A 21,691-nucleotide genomic window follows, 5' to 3' on the forward strand; every position below is an offset into this window, starting at 1 on the left:
TTTTTTAAACGTGGTGCTTGGGGAATCAAAATCAGCTCCAAAGAGAAATGAAAAACGACAGTGTATGTCACATCCAGGCATTGTCTGATGTTGTTTCATCCATGCCTCTTCTCAGCAACCGAGCTTACTGACCAGCCACGGCTGAGAACTCCTGATAGGTAACAGCCATAAGCTGCACTGGAACAGAGAGGAGCCAAACCTTTACAGTGGCCTTCAAAAGCGCCTCAGGATGGAAACACCCTCAACCCCCAGGCTCACACCTGCCACTCCCACTCCTCCAGGGATCCCTGGCCATGCCCTGTCCCCCCAGGCTGCTGCACTGTGACTTCTTTCTCAACTGCAAGAGTTTGCTCAAGTCACTTTCTCACAGTGGCCTACCTTGACCACCTTATTTAAAATTGCAAAACTCTCTATCTTGGCATTCCCAAACCCTCTTTATTTGTTCTACTTTTGAAAACTGCATTTGTCTCAAATACTTTGCATATTTATGATATTTCTTATCTGTCTCCTTCCTCTACTCCCCAAAATAAGCTCTACTGTTTCTATTGTTTTGTTCACTAATATGCCTAGAATAGTTAGCTGGTCTTTATTAGTGCTCAGTAAATATCTGTTAATGGTTTAATAAATTAATAAATAATCCTTTTGCTCCTCATTGTGACTAGTCATAAATAACAGATAGGAAATGTTTATATTTAAAACAACATTTCATTAATTAAAATATAGTCATCCTATTTTTAAAGCTAACCAATTATAGACTCTTAAAAGGCTTATAGATTAGACCTGGCTTTTTATTTCTTGATCCCACTCTAGAAAGCGGGATGCCAAAAATTCCCATGGCAGCTCAGTTCCTTGTTAAGATTCAGGAATGTATTTAGAGCACAAAACTTCCATGTAAGGATCATTGCAACTCTGGTGTATATTTTCTCCATTCACCTCTGTTAGCTTTGGCTCTAATTCAGTTTTAAATGTTGCTGATTTCTAGCCTCTCATACAGAAATGTAGACTTCAACAAGACCTAACGAATGACTCCTGTCATTAGCAAGTGACTAGAGGTCATCACAGCCAGAGAGAGAGTCTCCATCTGCAGAGGCAGGGGCTACGTATTCCTTGGAATCTGTTGATTATAAGGATGAGCTGCCTTTCAACAAGGCTTGCAAATTAGAGGCTTATACTTTCTCAGGCCATGGGATGAGAAAATCCCTTCACTTAGAGATGATTCACTGGTTATATTTTAGGTACGTGTTTTGTCCAGCCCAAAAATTCACTTACTCTAAGTACAAGTGCACCTGGGGTTACATGTTTTTCCGGTGCTCTTATTATCTTTTCCATAATTAAAAGTCAACTCTGATACTATTAGCTCATTAGCTCTAAAAAAAAAAAAAAAGAGAATTATCTTATCATGATCTTTTATTTGTTTTATTTGAAAAAAAAAAGGTTGAGACATTTACCTTAAAATCAGAGTTTAATTCCAAGATCTGAAAGCATGCCTAGAAACACAAGTTCACTCTCTAAAAAGCTCATTCTTTGAGACCTGCTAGGATGGACGGCCTTGATCTTATATTTAACTCTTTCCACTGGAAAGATCCAAGATTATTTTCCAGGCCCTGTGATCTGGGAGCTTTTTAGCTCTGTTGTTTCTAGACCTCCACGATGATAAGGGCCTGAAAGCAAATTCAATCTGTTTAGGGTACTTGGGCTGTGCCACAAGCCCCACCTTGCCCAGGCTCTCTGGAGTTAGACAACCTGGATTCTAGTCCCAACTCTTCTCTTTTGTAACCATGTGACCTAGGAACTCATCTGAGCCTCCTTTTCCTCATTGGTAAATTAGAGCTAATAATGACACCTACCACATAAGGTAAAACAGTAACAGAAAGTTCTCAATAAACTTTGGTTGTCAATATCATCCTTTTACTCCTCACCACAATTCTGCAAGGTAACAATCTTCCTTGCTCTACAAATTATGGAATTGAGGCCCAGTGTAACTTGCTCAGAGTCTTTCAGAAAATAGTCATTAAGCTAATTTGAATATGTAAAAGTGCATGCTCTTCCTTCTACCAAGACAACCCCTTTGAAACTGTTTGATGTTAACCCAAAAATGACTTTGGTCTGTAGATGGAGAACCTGAACCTTAATAATTTTTCATTTCTCTGTGCTACTTACCAAGAATCTGGCTCTGAAAGCAGCACCCAGGCTGTGGTCCCTATCTTGACCCTCCGTCATTCTGAGAGCATTCATTTTTGCTATCGGAAAAAATTCCATCCTAGAGATCTGATCACATAGCACAACACTATTGTTTGTGCAAAGCTGTGCCATTTCCTTGGAGCCTTTGTAACCTGTGCTAGCACCTGAGGTCACTACTGGGCAGAGAGATCAACGGCTCAGCGGGAGCTAAGTAAAACATTTATGGGATCTGGTGAAGGAAACATTACAACTGGGGCCACATCTATTGGTCCTTCTATGATTCAGTTTTATTTCAGAGAGCAATTCATCTCTCCCTGTTTTAAAAGACACTGTGCTTCAAACATTTTATAGTGTTTTAATGGCCCCCAAAAAGGGAGTTCCTAAACATATATTGAGTGTGTACTATGTGTCTAGCATTATGCTTGGAGCTAGAGAGAGTCATTTATAACCATTACTGTGAGCTAATAATCAAGTGGAAATACCTAAATAATACAGAACAAAATAAGAACTGCAAAATAATATACTCCCAATTTGTTTTCCTTGAGGCAATGAAATGCCAGGCAAATAGAAAGGCCTTTGATATGGGTTTATTATTTTGAAGAAAACAATGTGCTGTGATGAAACAAAAGAAGGGAAAAATTTATTCTGACCAGGAGGCTCAGGGTAGGCCGTGGGGAAGAAATGTTATTGGCCTTGAAGAATGAATGTGAATGTAATGGAAGGAGAAGGAGAAGGCCTTGAAGGTGGAAGAAGCAGCTTGAGTACAGGCTGGGAAGTGTGTGTGCTACACTTTCAGATGTCAAGGAGAGTCTGCCACTAAGTGCAGGTTTCCCACAGATAATAGTGGAAGATGAGGGCGTGAAGGTAATCTGGAGCCCATCCCAAAGGCATGAAATGACAAAATGGAGTTTGCATTCTAGTTCCTGAATAATAGGCAGGTTGATGAAGAATGGAGTAACATATTCACTTCACTATTTTTGGAAAATTATTCTGAGGATAGTGCAAAGGATGAATTTAGGAGATGAAACTGAAAAGAGGCCCATAGGCTAGGAAGCACATACAGGAAGCTCATGGCATATTACTGTCAGCAAGAAATGAGGCCCTCACTTAAGACAGTTGCTGAGAAAATAAAAGAGCATTCCAGGGAACCAGGGACCACTCCCCAGGAAAATCATTTGTAACTGTTCACAGGGAGTGGGCAGGACTAAAAGATGGGATGAAAGAACTGATTGATGCAGCCAGGTATCTTGGGAGAAGATGATAGGTACCTGATTCCCTGACAAGACTGAAGTTCTAGAAAATCTCATGTTTCAGTTTCATGACCATGCCTGGCTGCAATGCATTAATGGTATTTTCCAACTCCTTTCAGTATTACAAAGCATGATTCTCTATTTTCAAGGCACTAATCTATTTGATGAAAGTGAACCATTCAAAAGAGAGCTTAGAATGTGCTCAAACAGAGTCCACACCTATGCCCTCCATAGCTTGAATTTATAGGGAAGGCAAAATTTTACCACCACCTGTCTTAGGTTTTCAGTTGGACCTCAAACAAAATGACAAATTAACAAGAAAAAAAGCACACAGAAGTTTATTAATATGTATACTTCATGTGAGTACGGGAGACATCCAGGAAAAGTAAGTAACTCAAAGAGGTAGCTTTAGAATTCAGGATTAAATACCATTTTTATAGCAAGGTGGAGGGGATGGAGGCCTTTTAGGGAAGAGTACATGATTTTTAGGAAAGATGAATGGGCCCTTAGAAGAATAGATGGGAGGTGTGAGAATCTGTGACACAGTTTGTCTGGGTATGGTGTGGACTTCTGGTCTCTCCTATGATGAAACTCCTAGGAAGGTACTTAATGACAAGTGGGTTCCTTATGGAGGATTTATCTTTAGGCAGATTAGTGAGTTCAGAGAAAGTCTCTTGGTACATTTGTTGTTTTCACGGGCCTACAGCTCAAAACAGTCAATATGCCAAAGTGGCATACTTTGGGTTGGTGTATTCTGCTGCCCTTAAAACTAAAGCCAGCAGCCTAAGAATGACCATCTCAGACAGTCATAGGAAGTATTTATAGGATCAGTGCCTTGGGGAGCTGCTTTAAGTAAGGTTATTCTGTACCTTGAACTTTTTCTTCATGAAAATACATTTTACCTCTCTCATCTCTTTCTTTTTCCTCCCCATGCTTACGCTTTTAGAGGAAAAGTCCGGTAAGAAATAACAATTCCTTTCCATTTGGGCCAAACATTATTTGTTCTGTTCATTTTCATCATCTGAATATTTAATGACTGACTGTGTTTAACATCTAAACAAGATTTTGAATTTTAAAAACAAACCTTTGTGAATCAAGACAAGGCCTAATTATGTCGTTTGGGGGAAAAGGAAGTTGGTTGCTAAGTGATTTCACCAGCCTGTTATTAAGGGACATGGGGTAATTTTTGCAAAGATTCATCTCTGCCTCAATCACAGGCATATGACCAAATATTTTAGGTACTGAGTTTCATTTATTGTAGCTTTCACTTGAATTAGTCAAGCTACATGTAGATAGCATGAGCGAGGCAAACAATTTTTTAAGTTGTTTTTTTTTTAATCTACAACATGAGAGCATCCATCCTGAATGAATTCTTATGAAGCTTGCCTAGAAAAAGGAAGTTGTCTCTTTTAATTTTTTCAGTTAATCAGAAAAATATTTCCTGGAGTTGTCAGTGTCAGAAAAAGCGGATCTTCATAAAGTGTAAATCACCTCTAATATGCTACTTTTTAGTACAAGTGGGTGATTTTTAGTGGCAGCCCAAATCCGACATGATGTACCTACATTTTTTTTTATTTTAAAGTAAAATTGAAAAGGAATTTATTCTGAGAATTATTTTCTTCAGAAAAGAAAAAAAATAGAATCAATGTTCTCTTCTCGGCTGTCTGGCTTATTGGGAACATGTTCCCAAAGATGCTGATGTGAGGCTGACACAGGTGACCTCACCACTGGAAAATATAAAAATATTGTATTTCTATGTTAACAAGCACCAGAAGTGGTTGCTTGGTTTTATTTAACTCACCTCAGCGTATGATGCAATGAGTGCTAAAACCTCTTATCCTATCCATTGACCCAAACCCAGAAGTCTCTGTACCATGCACAAGATAACACACTTATAGCAAGTCCATGATAGGAGGGAGGAGGAACAAAAGACACAGGAAAAACAAAAAAATGGGATAAAAATATTACTTTGTCAAAATATGAGCCCAATGTCTTTTTGTTTCCCCAAATAAAATAAACACCTATTATTAGTATTATTACTAACTACTGATTATTAATTACTAATAAACTAAATGTCCCACTTCTGAGTAGCGTCAACTATGTATCACATGCTATGCATCATACATCATTGGTGCACTTTCGTAGCCTTTTTTATATTTTGCCAATTTCACTTATTCTCCTTGACCCTGAATCTTTCTCTGAATCATCCACATTTGGCCACTTCAAATATTGACAAGCCCGTGTGGCCTGAAGTTGACCCAAGGTGCTTCAAAAATTCTGTTTCTCATTGGTTTTCTTCTTGTCCTTACAGCAATTCTAACCACAAGTACAAGTACGCCTTTTCATTTTCAGTTGTGTGTCATTAAGAATGAGTCTTAAAAAAAAGAATGAGTCTTCTTCTTCCCACTCCCTTGCCTCCTTTTTCTTTGGAAATGTCATCTTGATTGGGCAACCTGGTCCACTCTTAATAATAACTTGGTTAGTAACAGGCTCTTTGCTTCTCTTGCCAAATGGAATTTCAGATCATCCCAACCAAGGCCTATTGGACATGACAGGTATTCACCGTAATCTGACTTGTAACAGATACACAAATTTAAATATAGACAAACGCCAACCATGGGGGTGGGGGGGGTGGCAAATGGGTGCTTGCCAGATAGTTTGTTTTCACCCTAAAGCATTAAAAATAAATAGAAGTATTGGTTAGGATCAAAATAATAAACATAATGATCATATATCCTAATTCTTTCCTAGGAAATTCTCTAACATGGATCATTGAATGTGCTATGACTAGAGTGTATAAAAATACCTGTTTGGTGCTTTATAGCCTTTCCTGGATTTTTCTCTGTTCCTATAGCACTGAATTTAGCAAATAAGTGTGTTATAAAGCTTCAAAACCTGAGGCTAGTTATTTAGTGATTTTGATGAACATACTGATTATATTTGGTTACTTTCTTTTTAAAAAATATCCTAAACTCTTACTTGCATTGGCTAAGACTAAGGTATCCCAGTGAACTGAATTTAAATTCATCCTTTTGTGCAAAAAATAACAAAACAAAGCAGGTGTAGAGTAAAAACCCTGTGTGGACTGCAAGGACATGGATAGACTCAAGTATTTTCTTTAGGGAGGCATATTCATGTTGCAAATTTAAGAAATATAAACGCACAAATACAAATATATCCAAAGATCTTCATTCTAGGGATCAAATCGTAAATTTGTAGTACCATGTTTCCCCAAAAATAAGACCTAGTTGGACCATCAGCTCTACTGCGTCTTTTGGATCAAAAATTAATATAAGACCCATTATTATATTATATTATATTATATTATACTATACTATACTATACTATACTATACTATACTATACTATACTATATTATATTATATTATATTATATTATATTATATTATATTATATTATATGACCCAGTCTTATAGTAAAATAAGACCGGATCTTATATTAATTTTTGTTTCAAAAGATGCATTGGAACTGATGGTCTGGCTAGGTCTTATTTTCAGGGAAACATGGTGTCGGGCAGGATGCCAGGTGGGGTCTCAGCTCCCACTCCCCACACAAGAATGCAGGACACGGTGAGGCCAAAAAGGAACACCCACGGAGCCATAGGTAGGGGAGTCATACCACTATATTCTCTCTGGTGGCATCTGCCTCTCTGCAATCCTCTCTTGCAGGCTCAGCCACCATCTTCTTGCCAGCCCCCATTTTCTGCTAGCGTAGTCACAGCACTTATATTAGTGGCCAATGGCTCACTGGTTACAGCTGACGGCGAACTAGCCACAGCTGATGGCCATCCAATCACAGTTGATGGCCATTTACTACCTGAGCCAGCACCTTTCTATGTGAGACCAAGAGCCTGGAAACTGCTCTCTGGGGCTCTGTCCCCACACATGGTATTTACCTACGTTGAAAACAGCCTCAAGATACAAAGAATTGTCTTCAAGTTCAACACCAAGATAAAAGCGGAGGGAAAAATAAAATGTTTTCAAACATCCCAAATTCATCAGAAGATCAAGAGAAATCTAGGAACTGAACAATTAATGTTTCATTAGGAATGCAGGAAATTGAATGTTCAGAAAGTGAGTAGACCCATTGCAAAGTCCCTGTTTGAGTAATCAGGTGGAGTAATAACAACAGCAGCTAAAACTTACCGAGAGCTTATTTTATGTGATACAAATGCCTGCCATCAGAGACAAATTGGCCACCTGCAGATTCGAGCAACTGCATAAGTGTTTTGTTTGGTAGTGCAGTAAAAAACAATTTTAATCTGCATTGAAACACCAGATCGTTTGAAATTTTATAAAAATCAGATAAGGCATCTTTTTTTCAACAACTCTGAAGATCTGGCAGCACGAGGCCCATATTTTTTCAGGGCAGGCACAGGTGCGTGCACCTGAGTAGTGGCCAGTTCACCAAAGCTTCGTGAAACACACGTGCCCTTATACCTGGCACGCCTGCTCCTGGCCCTGCACACATTTGAGTTTGCAGCTCCACACTTAGAGAATGCAGCTTATAGAATATATCCACACCACATCCTGAATGGGTTTCCTTCCACCTTTGAAGCCAATGTATTGGCAGAATGAAGACAGAATGCTAAGGGCTTCAAAGGTAATGGGAAATGAAGGGAGAAAGAGTAAAATAAAACTTTCAACAGGGAACGCCTCCTCCTCTTTGGCTGATAATGACTTTGCTGTCCAGTTTGTGCTCCTTCATGGTGATAATTAAGAGAGGTAAAGCCCTTCCACTGACTTCTGGAGTTCCTTGTCTTTCTAAGGTTTCAGATTGCTCTTACTTATGGACCTTGAGACTTTCTGGGCCTGACCTTTCTACAGTTTCTGGTGGGTCTTCTGGGTTCTGGTTAATGAACTTATGACTACACGAACTTGAACAGCTGTTCCTTGGTGAAGGAAATCAATATAGGGTCTATTGATTAAAATTTAGTTGTTGTTTTTTTAACTCACTGGAAATTAAGATATGATTTAATTTTGGTGGATTAACATATTGAAATTATTTTGAGAAGTAGTCTTTATAATCTTATATTAATAAAATTTCTTGAATTTGAGTTTCTGTTTCTGTATGGCTACAAACTGCATTTTATATTGCATTATTTCTCATAATTTCATCTTGGGGATACTTGTGTCACTTTTCATCCCCTCTTCACTGTATTTTATGACACTTTTAAGAATGAATTGTTTGTCATATAAGTGAAGCTAAAATCATAAATTGCCACATTTCTTTCTTTGAAAGAGTCTAGTCATTAAAGAATTATAAAGCCTAAATCTTCTTATAAAATAGTATTTGAACTTCCCTCAAAACACAGTATGAGTTAATAAAAGAATTTAAGCCCAGAAATACATATTCATCAGTGTCCTTTTTTCTAATTTTACTTCAATTGCATCCATGCACATAGACAGACTTATAAGAAAGATGGGATCCCTATGGAGCAGTACCTGGAAAATAAGGCAAATAATAAAGTCTAAGCTATTACAAGTAAAATTGACTGGAGCAAATATATCTAAAGTCCTGACTACTTACAAAACTCATCTGAGAAGAAACCATTCCCGCATATTAACCATACATGTTCTTTGCTTTAGGAGTGCGACAAAGTCACACTTGGTGTCCTAGAAAGAACATGCGAATAAGAGACCAGAGATCTCAAATCTCTCTAACTCTACCCATTTACTAGGTGTGTGTCTCAGAGCCTCACGTTCCCCTTTCTTATAAAGGCAGCTGGACTAGATAGTCATGGAGACCTCCCAGATATGAAAGACTATAGGTTTCCATTTCCTGGCTATGTTCTGGAGAGTAGAACCATCCTCTTTCTTTGAACAACTTTCTAGTTACCTTTGTGTCTGTGCTCCTGGCCTGGATTTGGGGATTTGGCCAATACTTGGTCCCAGCAGCCTTTGGTGAATTCATGGGTTAGCCCATAGCCTAAAATTGAGACTCTGAGCAACATCTCTTTTCCCACTCACATCATAGTCATGCTTGTTACCGCAGGAAAAAATCCTAAAAAGGGAGTGCCATCAAAGATTATTGACGGGTAAATTGATAACAGCCATAATCCTGGTTTGAGGAGTGCAAGAGAAAAGTCGTATATCTGCTTGTGTTTTTCCAGACATCGTCTGGTCTTCTATTGGTATCCTATTGGTGCCGGACAGTTTCATTATTCCCAACTGTGTTTAGCAGGGGCAGCTCATCTTCCCCATCACATTCCTACCTAGAGATAGAGGCTGTGCAAATCACCAGGCCAAAAAAAAGATACTTGCAAAATAACGTTCTCATCAGCACTCATTCCACAGAACACTAAAGAGAACAGCCAGGTAAAGAAGAGGTCGCTCTAATTCTGGTCTCTGGTTTTTGGAGGCTCCAATTTAGGCCCTCATTATGTGGGAAATGCATGATGCCGATGATGTTTGCTAACACCCTATTGTTGGGGAAACAGTTTTCCCTGTATTGCCTGTTATCTCAAAATCTCCCCTCCCCAAATAATTCAAAGAAAACTCCTTGTGACAAGACATTAACAGCTGTCAGTAAAGGTTCTTGTACATTTCTGCTTTGTTCTATGTATACATAACTGAAACCAGTATATCCCCAGGAGCAAAGCTATACCAAACAATGGATAAATTCTCTTTAGTGTTCTCCAAAGCCTCCTAATGGTTTAAATAAGCCGCAAACATGATGCCCGCCTGTCTTCCTTTGGCTGATAACGATGGGTTGGCTGGTTATGAAGTCTTCTATTACCCAGGCCTGTTGACTGATCCATCATTCTCTGACTAGGTGTCTGTTCTCTCTTCCTTTTTGCTGATCACAGAGGCGCAGCCCGGTAAGAACTCTCAACATTTTTACCTTAAACGTGTGTAGAGAAAATTGTTGCCAAGGCCAGGTGACCAGGTTGGCTTCTCATTAAATTTATGATAACCCAGTATAAATGAGGTGGACGAATTAGGTTTACTGGTTGGAAATCTCTGATCCCATAAGTGTCAAGAGCATATTTTAGGATTATCAGAGCATTTTTCCATAACAAACTAAATGCATATATAGGTATCCCAATGCCTAGTACTAAATTTCAAAAGTGTGTGTGTGTATGTGAGTGTGTGTGTGTGGGGGGGGGCGCGCAAGATCTGGAGATTGGCCAGAAAGCATCATAGAAGCTTATAACAAAGTGATAATGAAGAATAAGAAAACCATAAGGAAATTAAAGAAGCAATATTTAAATCACATAATTTTTAAGCCTGAATTTAAAATAAATCCCTGGACCATTAGTTACGTTGGTTAGTATATGCTAATACATAATAATACATAATTATAGTTTCCATCTTGGAGAAGATATGCTTTCAAGTCAATATGCCTCAGCTGTCACATGATTCTATATTTCAAGACAAATCAGCATTAATTTTAGTGTTCAAAGTGAAATTTCAGGCATTTTCCTCAGGTTGAAGAGTGTAATGAATTTAAAGCAACAAAAAGAAGGGTCTTTGCTATGTTTGAAGTGATCCCCCATCTATCTGGTCAGCCCCTGGATAAAAGAAATGGAACTGAAAACAATGCCCTCTAAAATATCCCTAGCACTATGCCAAGTCTATTGATCCGTTATTATTTGAGGCAAATATTCTGCCCCAGCTGACAAGCTGGTAGTCCTCTGTTTAAACCACTTGGCTGAGGATCAAAGATCGCAGTGCAGGGATTGCTATTCAGGTGTGGATGATTCCAACCCAGTGGTTAGGTGACATCTCAGAGTTTGGCAAATTACTCTTTTTTTTAAAGGGGGGGCGGGGAGGGTGCTTTAACGAATCCAAAATGAAGAAAATTTATTCACAACCTACGTACAAGAGTAATCATTGAAAGGAGAAAAACGTGGTCACTTGGTGAAGAGAAGGTTTTTTTCATTCAATAGGCTTTTCTCCTGAATACAATTTGTGTGGTCAACATCATCTCAACCTTGTTCTATTAGATTAGTGCAAAAGTAATCGCGGTTTTTGCAATTATTTTTCACCTTTTAAACCGCGATTACTTTTACTTTTGCACCAACCTAATTGATTTACCATGCTGCGACGTGAAGGCCATCAAAATCTGTGTGCTGGAGCCAGCTAACAAAGAGACTTTTCTGTTGTTGCTGATTTGCTGCTGCTCATTCAAATATCTGTTCCTTTCTAAATTCATATTATTTTATTCTTTCTAATTCCTAAACAACAGCATTTGCTACAATATTTCTGCCGTGTCTTGCTTGCACTTAGCTGGTGATTGTTCATTCATGAGGAGTATAGAATAAAAATGTTAACAGGGGCTTCTTGTTCAGTGCCTCCTCCCAACAGTAACTATGTATTGAATGAATTGGTACACCAGGAATCAATGAATACAAAAGAAACTTTGTACTTTTCGTGGTTTCATAAATATTACATTTTTAATAAAAGGGGTAAGACAGACCAAAAGGTCTTCAATACAGCCTTTGGGTCCCCTAACTCCTGGATTTCAGGTCTCCTAATACTGGGGGCCGGGGGTCCCATTCCCTCAATGCCAATCTTGCAATTGACTGCTTGAAACTAGAGCCCCTGTGTCTCTTCTTCAGACCTTATTAATAAAAATCTGACTAGCTGAGCCTCCATAACCTAGAAAAACATTTCAATTTAACTCCATTTAAACAATTTGTTCTCTTATTATTTTTGTCGCCAATCTGATTTTCCAAAAGCCAACCTGTATCCAAACTCCCATACAGAGGTAGCTAATTTAAATTACCATATTTATTTAAAATGTTTATTTATACATTTAAATATGTGTTCATGTAATTAAATATATTAACTTAAAATGTTTATTGAAACAAATAAATATTTATTTTTAAAGTTTTTACTAATAACGTAAAAATTCTCTATATGACACACACAGAGATTGCATTATTAGGCAAAACAAAACAGAAAATATAGTTTGAGGGATTGCGCCACCCACTAGAAAGCACCTAGTGGATCTTTGTTCAGATTGAAACTGCTTCTCTATCGTAAATGAGTTCAAAATGAGACAAAAAATTCTGAGAACTCCCTAGGAAAGAGGGAAAGAAGCTTCTCACAGTGCTATATCTTGTCCTGAGTTATTAGTGTTATCAATTGAGAGAAGAAAACATATGTGATCACTAAGTTGAACTTTCCCCAAAGTAGGAAAGTAGAAAAAAATGTATGTTTGGTGACACCCACCAAGCTCGTGGTCACACCCTTTATAATACCTTCCTATACTTCCACTTCCCTCACCCCAGCTCTGCCCTGTCATTCTCCTAACAGCCCTGACAAGCCAAGCCCCACCCATGGTGCCACCCTTCCAGTGGTCTACTTTTCTAGAAGCACCTCATGCTAAGAATCTTTTACAGTGGTTTTGAATAGAAGCTTTTATCTAATCAATCTTTCTGTTATCAAAATATGTTTCTCTTAGGGCATTATAAAAACTAGAAATGGCCTTCTCAGATTATTCCTGCCAGGGCTATTTGCATTCCAAAGGAATGACTCCCAAGTGGTGGGTCAGGTAGCAAGCAAGGGGGAGAAATTGGGATAGGAGGCCTGGTGGGGAGGATGGAATTCTCTGGTTCCCTGAATAAAATAGCCCATCCCATGGCAATGCTTCCAAGTTTTCCTTCTCTTTAACATTTGCCACTTACATCTTTTAAAATAGCATTAGTAAACTAATTACAACTGTTTTTACCAACAACTTATGGACCCCATCTGATAAAAGCAGACAATACTCCTAATACAGGCTAAGATTTTCAAACATCAAATGTAAGTTTAACTTGGATTTAGTTTCTTGTCTGCTAGACTTCGGAGTTGTTTTGTTTTTGTTTGTTTGTTTGTTTTTAAGAGACTATTCAATAGTTGCTTTAATGTACCAAATCTACCCAGGTAAGGGAGTTTTCTGGTTCAGAATACTTATGATTTAACTTGTCTTCCTCTCTATAACCTTTGAGTAAAATGAAAAACTGATTTATATGTGTGTCAACAATTTCTAACTTAAATGCCATTGTGAGAAAAATTGCATTTTTCCCCATCTGCATTTCTTTGAGTTTAGTTTAATTGCAATGACAAAAATATACATATTGTACATAACATATATGTGGTCTTAAACCTTATAGTTTCTATTTCTAATTCTAGGGTGCAATTAAAAGGAACTTATCCAGTAAGTATATCTTAGCTACCAGAAATAGAGTGCAATTTAAAAGAAGGAATAGTTCCTTGGATCTAGCATTATATGCATTTGACTTATATACTTTTGGGCTTGATTTTTAAGGTTACAAATGTCTTACTTTTACAGCAAAGAAATCTTGTAATAATAAAGGGGCTTGGTAGGATCTGAATGATTAATGTTTAAATTCTGAAAGTGAATATATTTTTGAAAAACCATTGCTATTTTCTTTCTAAATCTGTCAACTCTTACTGTATCATTTGACATTAGACATTAGGTTAATCAAGTATGTGCTTGGTGTTGGGGGTGGGGAGAGGAGGACTGAAAGTAGGTGGAACTCACTCATTCTTGTGTTATTCAATATTAAAATTTTAGTCAACCAAAGTGATACGAAATAGGTTATAATATACATAAAGCATGGCTCTCCCTTGCTGTGGATAGCACATTCTAGGGAATTCTAAATTCATGGTTCCTAGTTAAAGGTATAACATTTTCTTGGCATTTCAAGAAAAGAACAGGCAGAGAATGCTGGATTCATGTACTATGTACATATGGGCTGGTTTAATCTTCTCTTACGGTAATTGGGAAGCAGAACAGATCAAGGCAGCAGACATTCGAAGAATGGTATGTTATTCCACTAGCTCTGCAGTTTACAAGTCTTCTATTCAATGTCGTATCATAGTAGTTCCTGGTTAATTAGGTTTTACAAATGCCAGAGAAAAATGTTACCACATATGCTTAATATATGACTGTTGCATTGCCAGGGGAGGGGATTTGTTTTCAGGGTTTGTTTTGCAAAGTTTTCATATTGAGTTGCTTATTGACGGAACTTACATCTCTAAGTGTTTCCAAACATAGCTCATAAGACACACAAGTAAGGAATAGCAAAAGTATGCCTTAAAAGTTCCTCTGTCCTGTGCATCAGGTGAAGAAGTGGCCAGACCCAGGCGTTCCACACCAACCCCAGAACTTATAAGGTGAGTGTGAAAGACATTGGTTGTGTTTTATGCAAAGTACCACCATCGTTAACAATTAAGCAAGTCTCCTTTGAGCTAAACTCTCAGTTCCTGTTAACAAAGGGCCTGCCCATATGTTTACATCCATAGCATGGTTCAAATATGTTATCATTTCTCATAGTACCCGAAGCCTGAGGGAGACCTTCATGGAAGTACTCTGTGGTCATCTACAGCAGCTGTCTCTCAGGATGTACAATCCCCTCATTAATGGGAGAGTCGAAGGTCTATACGAAAAGGTCTTTTGGGGTCTGCAATGCTAATCTGAAATATGATGATACTATCCGACGAAGAGTACCCTATTTAGTTGGATACAGTCTCATGATACATTTTGTCTGCTGTACACCAAAGGAATCTTCTGTTTTGGTTTTGTTTTTGGCAAAATATTGTATTTTACACTGTGTATTCATTGGATTCAGCAAGTATTGTACAAATGGGTCTTGTTTTCCAAAAGGACTCCTATTTCTATGTAAAAGCTGAATCTTTTTAATTTCCCCCCTTCTCTAACCCCTCCGCTCTCCTCTTCATCTCTCACCTCCCACTGCACACACAGAACTCATTAGGATCAAGAGGGAATCAGGTCTGGGAAACAAATGGAGAAGATTACACTATCTTTTGTTAACCAGTTTAAGCATAATTGGGAGAAAGGATGAGAGTTTAACTTATCACCCTCCTTTTCCCCCTGATTTTTCAGTACTCATTTTGTCTTTCTGAGATGTGCTGTACTGAGTTATTTGGAGGCTAGAACTAGTCTACTGGGTGGGCGGGAGGGATGGAATTAGAAGCCGGTAGACCCAGTTTCTTATTCACACTTCCTGGGTGGCTTATCATTTAGCCTCCCTATGCCTGCCTTTCATGAATTATAAACCATATTAACTATAACACAGAGATGTGGTGAAGACAAATATCAACGGTTTTTGAGATCTTCAGAGAGCAAGGGGCTTTGCAATAAACTATTACCTCTAGTGTTATCCTTTTTAGAGAATCAGGATGCTTTGAAAGAGTTTCTCTCCTTCAACATATTGAACGAGCACCTTGGTCCCTCATTGAGAAGCAGGGATCTTGTCTCCTACCAATTCTTTTGTCCACAATATTCGTACATTTGACATCCTTATATGTACTTTCCAGCCCTACAGAAGCTTATGTAAATGCATACATGCGTACATATGTATACAAGTGCACACACAAACATCTGCCTTACTGTGAAAAATATTTGAAAACTTGTGTATCTTTTTTAGCATTAATAATCCCTTTCTCTATGTTTTGCTTTAATGCATGTGATTTAGCAAAAAACCTCCAGATGACACTATGGCCCTAGCTCCCCTCTTTGGACCACCATTAGAATCAGCTTTTGATGAACAGAAGACAGAAGGTAGGAAAAATGTGTATATCTGTAGATTTGTTTTTACTGAAGTGTAACGTACATGGTATAAATATATGTTTTGAGACACGCATATTTCTAATGTATCATCAGATCTGCAGTAGCTGTTTTTGATAATATAAAATGCTTTTATAAAAATGATGTAATTTAAGAGTACAATGGTATATGTATAATAAAATGTTATTTTTCAAGGATCCATTGGTGAAGGGAATAAATGTAGTGTTAAGGACAACAAAACTTGAAAGCATAATGAGGACACTAAGTTACAGTAACAAAGTAGAGTGAACGCAACAAGATAGAATTTTATTTCTGTTTCACCTTAACAGTCTCAAAGTAAACAATATATGTAGGACTGGTAGGGTGGCTCTGCTATTCTCAACATGTGGCCTTCATCTCTGGGTCCAAGGGGGCTGCCCCAGCTCTCATCGCCTCACAGTCAGAAGAAAGAGGGATGGGGGTGGAGAAGGACCAATGGACCTTACTGCCAATTCTTGAAAAAGCAAAATCTGGAAGAGACACCATCACTTCCAACCAGAGCCATCAGAGAGCATTTAGTGCCATGTAGCTAGCTAAAACTCTTTAACTATGAAGAAATGGAGAATGTGCTAGAAGGCAGGCTAGCAGTTAGCCACCTCTGAATATTTTTTCAATGATTTAGTTAGGAAAGTGTACACAGAGCATCCCTAAATGCTCCTGCAGTGATGTGTCTGCAATTGAAGTCCTTCAGTGAGGTTATCAGTTGTTTTATTAACTGATCTGCGATCACATTTAAGACATAATTGTGCAGTCACTGAAGGTGGGATTTGTGTCATTTGAATCTACCTATTAAAGGAATTCCGTACCTGTATAGAAAGCTGATATACAAAATAGAAAAGAGTTCTTAAAAATCAAGATGGTGTCCCACATGGAGTCTATGATAAAAAAAACAAAAAACAAAATTGCTGCTTCACATCTTTAAAAAAAAGGTTGCTGTGATGTTCAAACACAACAGAAATAAGACCATCTTTGAGGTTTGTGATGAAGAGGACTTGTCAGTGAGGCTGGCTTGCTTGTTCTTTAGGTGGTGTTAGCCCCTGAAGTTCTGTGAAGTTCCACATATGCACCAAGAACACTGATTCTTCCTACACTTACGTGTCATGTCTACATACTCTCACTTCTTTTGATTGAGTTTTTTATCTCTAGTTTAAAAAGCTTGGGGAAAAACTATGTATTTTGGACTCAGATATGCATTCCTGGGATCAGCTCTGAGGTCCTATTCTTTCACCATGTCTGCTCTTGGGCAAGTTATTTAATCACTCTAATCTTTGGTTTCCTCTCCTGAAAATGGTACTAATATCAACCACATGGTGGTGTTGTAAGGATTAAATACATATAATAACAGCTATGGGCCTTGTAATAAGTGTCTTATACACATTTTTTCTTACACATATTTTATTTACATTTTTCGTGTATGTATTATATTTATATCGTCCTTTAATCCTTTTAGTACCTCTCTGAGATTGCCCTTATTATTCCTGCTTTACACTGAAGGAAGGGAAACTCAGAGCTTAAATGCCTTGCCCGAGGTCCTATGGTAAGTGCGAAGGCTGGATTCAAATTTCATATTTAACTAGTTTCCCAGGTTGTTTTACAGCCTAATGAATTACAAGCATTATGTATATAGACCCTGGCACATGACAGGTGCTGGGCAGAGCTTGTTATTTACATCGTTACCATAGTAATAAAAAACATCAAAAAGGGGAGACAAAAGAAATAGAAGACACCTTAGAGTCAATGTCCTTAGGTTCAATACCTAATTTCCCTGATTTACTTTAGATGTCTAAGCACTTGTTTAGTTTTCTGGTTCTCTTAAGATAGTCACCACACATTTTTAGAATAATCTAATTTCTCTTTATGAAGCTGTAAAAGGTTTATCTAAAGACCCTATAAGATCCTTTAAAGATACGAACCACTGTACACAACCAGGCATTTTCATTTCTGAAGCATATGCACAACAAACTTTAAATAAGCCAATTTAAAGCAAATGTCAAGTGGGTACCAGAAATTCACCCAGTACGTGTACTGACATTCAGAATGTCCTGAAGTGACCACGCAGGAAGAAAACGCAGTTTTTATTTAGCTATATGTGAACACACAGACAGCCCGTGGCACACACACACAAACGCATGCCCAGTCCTATTCCCATTCTCTGCTTGAAAAGAATGAGGAGCAGCACATTTGTAAATTCATTTGCTGGTACTGAGTCAACGGGGAAATGATTTTGTGAAGCTCAACTTTAAATTGAAATGTTAAGTTCTAAAATCCAGGGGCGTTTCTTTTTTGAACTCACTTTGGAAAATTTTTTCTTTTCTTTTATGTTTCCAGTTCTTTTAGATCAGCCTGAGATATGGGGTTCGGGCCAACCAATTAATCCAAGTATCGAGTCGCCAAAGTTAACAAGACCTTTTCCCACTGGAAGTAAGTTATGTGCCTGGTCTGTCTGGAAAAATAAGTGACTCATTTTACTGTCTGTCTGCACAGTGAAATTAGGCAACTCGTAGAAAGTCTACGTAAGCAACATTTGGACTGTATAATATTCAGAAGAGATGTTATTCTAACAGGATTTAGAGTTAAAGGAACCTAGGACACATTGTAAAAGCAGGAATAGCATAAAGTAAAATTATTAACTTTGAATCATAGTCTCTTCTGACATCCCACAGGCTTACTCATTCATTCATTCATTCATTCATTCATTCATTTGTTCATTACCTATATGTAAGAGTGAGAAGCAAATGAGCTAAAGAACCTACTACACTCTGGGCATGGGCTATTGCACAACACAGAGGTGACCAAATCAGATATGGTCACCTCTGATAGTCCTACAAAACAACTGAGGCTACACATGATACAAAGGACACGTTGAGAGGAAAGAATGATGATTGGAGAGCAAGAGACATGATGGTATACGGTAGACAGAAGCTGAGATGAGAGATCAGGGCAAATGTACCTCAAAGCTGGGCCATCCACTCCAGGTGGCTGGGGAATGAAGTCCTGAAGATCTTTATAGCCATTCACCTGCCGGTGGGTTGGTATTTGGACTGAATGAATTGCTCATTCTGTCAAGCCACCTGGTAGATGGATACACTGAGTTCTCATTTCAGTAGATTTCCCATAGCAGATGTGCATGTGGAAAGCACTCCTTAAAATGCCCATGGAAGGAAGATTGGATCTCAGATAAAGGTGTTGGGGGTGGGGGGTGATGCAGAGGGTATTGTCATTCTGTGAGGCTCACATACAGACCAATTAATACCTTTTCCAGTTCAGCATCCCCAGGGCTCTGCTTTTTGGTGCCTAAAAATAATCATAGGAATTAATCAAGAGGACTCCTAATTAAAGGCCCATGAAATTATTTGTTGGGAATATTGCTATAAAGCTATGTGATCCAGTCTTTTCAAGACTATTTCCTTTATAAAAATAGGATAGGAAAAAACATCAACACCTTTTTTTATAACTTCTGAACATTCAAAAATGTGTTTTGAAAGGATTAGAACCCCAGTGGCATGATTTTGAATATTTCTCCATGCTACTGTGAAACAAAGCCAGTTGAAAAGCTCTAACTTCCTTGGAAAGCTTTCTTTAGAGACCGGATCTGTCCAGATTATTCCTAGAAAACACTTCCTATATGCTAAGAAAGTAAACAAGTTATATGTTTATGTAGCTAACATACTGATTTTTAAGTCCAACTATTGGTATTTTATAGTTGTATGAGTTTTATGTGCTGGGGTTATGCCCAGCACAAGAGATATTGTTGTATAGTTGATGTGTAGTATATAATCCTGCTTATTTCATGATTACAGCATAAAGTTGCTCTTTTAAGTTATTAGGCTTTTATGGTATTTTATTTCGTTTTATGATATTTTGTGGATTGTGACCTAAATTTTTGCAGAGATCCTTAATAAGAAATAGAGCCCCTGGTTGACTCTTAACTTCTATGGGAAAACGAGATCCCTTTGAGGTGTCGTTTTCAGAAGCTCATCCCTAAGATTAGGAACCACATATTCCCGGGCTTTAGGATGACAGGTGCTGTCAGGCCCATTGTGTGGAAGGATGGGATGCTCTCCAAAAATGAATCATTAAACTTGGTTGGCGAGGGACGACAGAAGTGGGCTCTTTCTAATGCATGCAGGTAGAGGCGACTGGTAAGGGCTCTCCAGTGAGCAGCCAGCCGGCCCCCTCTGCTTTTAGCTTATGAAAGACTGGGCCACATTCAGATTCACAAATGAATCTTGGGGCTGGTTTATGAGAATAGCTGGTTTATGAACTCGTGATATACCAAATATGGCCAGTGAATAGAAAACATTTCATTTCAAAGAAGAATAAGGGGGAAAATGTACCTGTTGAAACAGTAATTCCTAACTTTGTCTATAAAATGACAAGTCCAGTTCAGAAGGGTGAATCTCTGGGTTGGGGCCATAGTACAATACTTGTTCTATTTTAGGGGGTTTTTTAGCCATAATTTTTATCTAAAGAATCTGTTCATTCTTCCTTGATGCAAATTATTTTGCCTTAGACTTTCAAAAATATACTACAATTTAAGACATATAACTTAGAGAAATCTTTCTAGACTCAATCCAGATAAAGCCATGTAATCCAGTCTTTCAAAGACTGACTGTATTAAAAATCCCTCACCTGAGTCCCCACCCAGCTGTTCTCAGAGTGCCTCTATCACTCTCTGGATTGAAACGGTGTGTTAACATGATTCTCAATCATTCAGTCATAAATTCCTTGAAGGCAGAAGCTTCTTTTATTCAACCCTGTGTTCCTAGTTCCTAATAGAGGACATAGGGGGTTTGTCTAATAAAGAAATGAATGAGTAAAATGATGATATTATTATGGTTATTATCTGACATTCTTTTGGCAAATTCTTATTATCACAAAGCAGAAAGTCTGAATGGGTCCTGCATTAGTCCCTTCATTTTGAACTTAAAAAAAAAAATTAGACCATTCATGGGCTATTCCATTAATAGCAGGAATATGGAGGAAAGCCAAAACCTTGCTTATCTACAGAATATTGTGTAACTTAGGGAGAAAGTAATCAATAATGTTTGCATCTCATCTTTTTGCAGCACCTCCACCACTGCCTCCAAAAAATATACCAGCCACTCCACCCCGAACAAGCTCCCCCCTCACAGTTGGACCAGGTAAGCTTACTTTTTTCTGTTCGGGGATGATGTGGCAGTCAGAACAGTGGCCCTACACCTCAACCTGCCCTTGATGTATTGAAAGCCTTAGACTAGACTAAACATGAAAATGTTTGTATTTAGTTTTGCTTCCATTACTATGAAGACTTATTTTTTAAAAAAATCACTCTCGGGTTTCACAAAACGGTTCACTTTCTCAATTAATTTTTCCTCTGTATATTGTTGCTAAATGAGGGCCACATTTACTTGTAAAATGAAGGGGGGAATATCTCAATATCCTGAATTGACACCTCACTTCATAGGATCTTGTTTAAATGATTTACAAATTAGTAGTCTCAAGGTACAATTTGTATTTTTCCAAAATGGATAAAATTTTTGTTAGAATTAAATCCGTTTAGTCTATAAAGACATAAAATGGTTCCCAGGGTGTACACCATACTGGTAAGCATGGGTGATGGGGAATTTTTTCCCAGTAGTCATAAAAGTATTTAGTATCCATCCTATGGCAAAAAGGT

At 38.0% G+C, this 21,691-nt stretch overlaps 1 protein-coding gene across 29 annotated transcripts in view; it reads left to right on the top strand.

Annotated features, from left to right (window-relative positions):
• SGIP1 (SH3GL interacting endocytic adaptor 1) overlaps nt 1–21,691 on the top strand; it is a 172,743-nt gene that overhangs the window by 85,639 nt on the left and 65,413 nt on the right. For all 29 annotated transcript variants that reach the window (XM_074334896.1, XM_019731952.2, XM_074334889.1 and 26 more), the window contains 5 exons: nt 13,572–13,596; nt 14,528–14,579; nt 15,902–15,987; nt 18,361–18,453; nt 21,102–21,176. In XM_074334896.1, the coding sequence (XP_074190997.1) occupies nt 13,572–13,596; nt 14,528–14,579; nt 15,902–15,987; nt 18,361–18,453; nt 21,102–21,176 (331 nt within the window). The remainder of the gene's footprint in view (nt 1–13,571; nt 13,597–14,527; nt 14,580–15,901; nt 15,988–18,360; nt 18,454–21,101; nt 21,177–21,691) is intronic.

This window comes from Rhinolophus sinicus, linkage group LG06 (assembly GCF_036562045.2).
Source record: "Rhinolophus sinicus isolate RSC01 linkage group LG06, ASM3656204v1, whole genome shotgun sequence".
Classification (NCBI taxonomy): domain Eukaryota; kingdom Metazoa; phylum Chordata; class Mammalia; order Chiroptera; family Rhinolophidae; genus Rhinolophus; species Rhinolophus sinicus.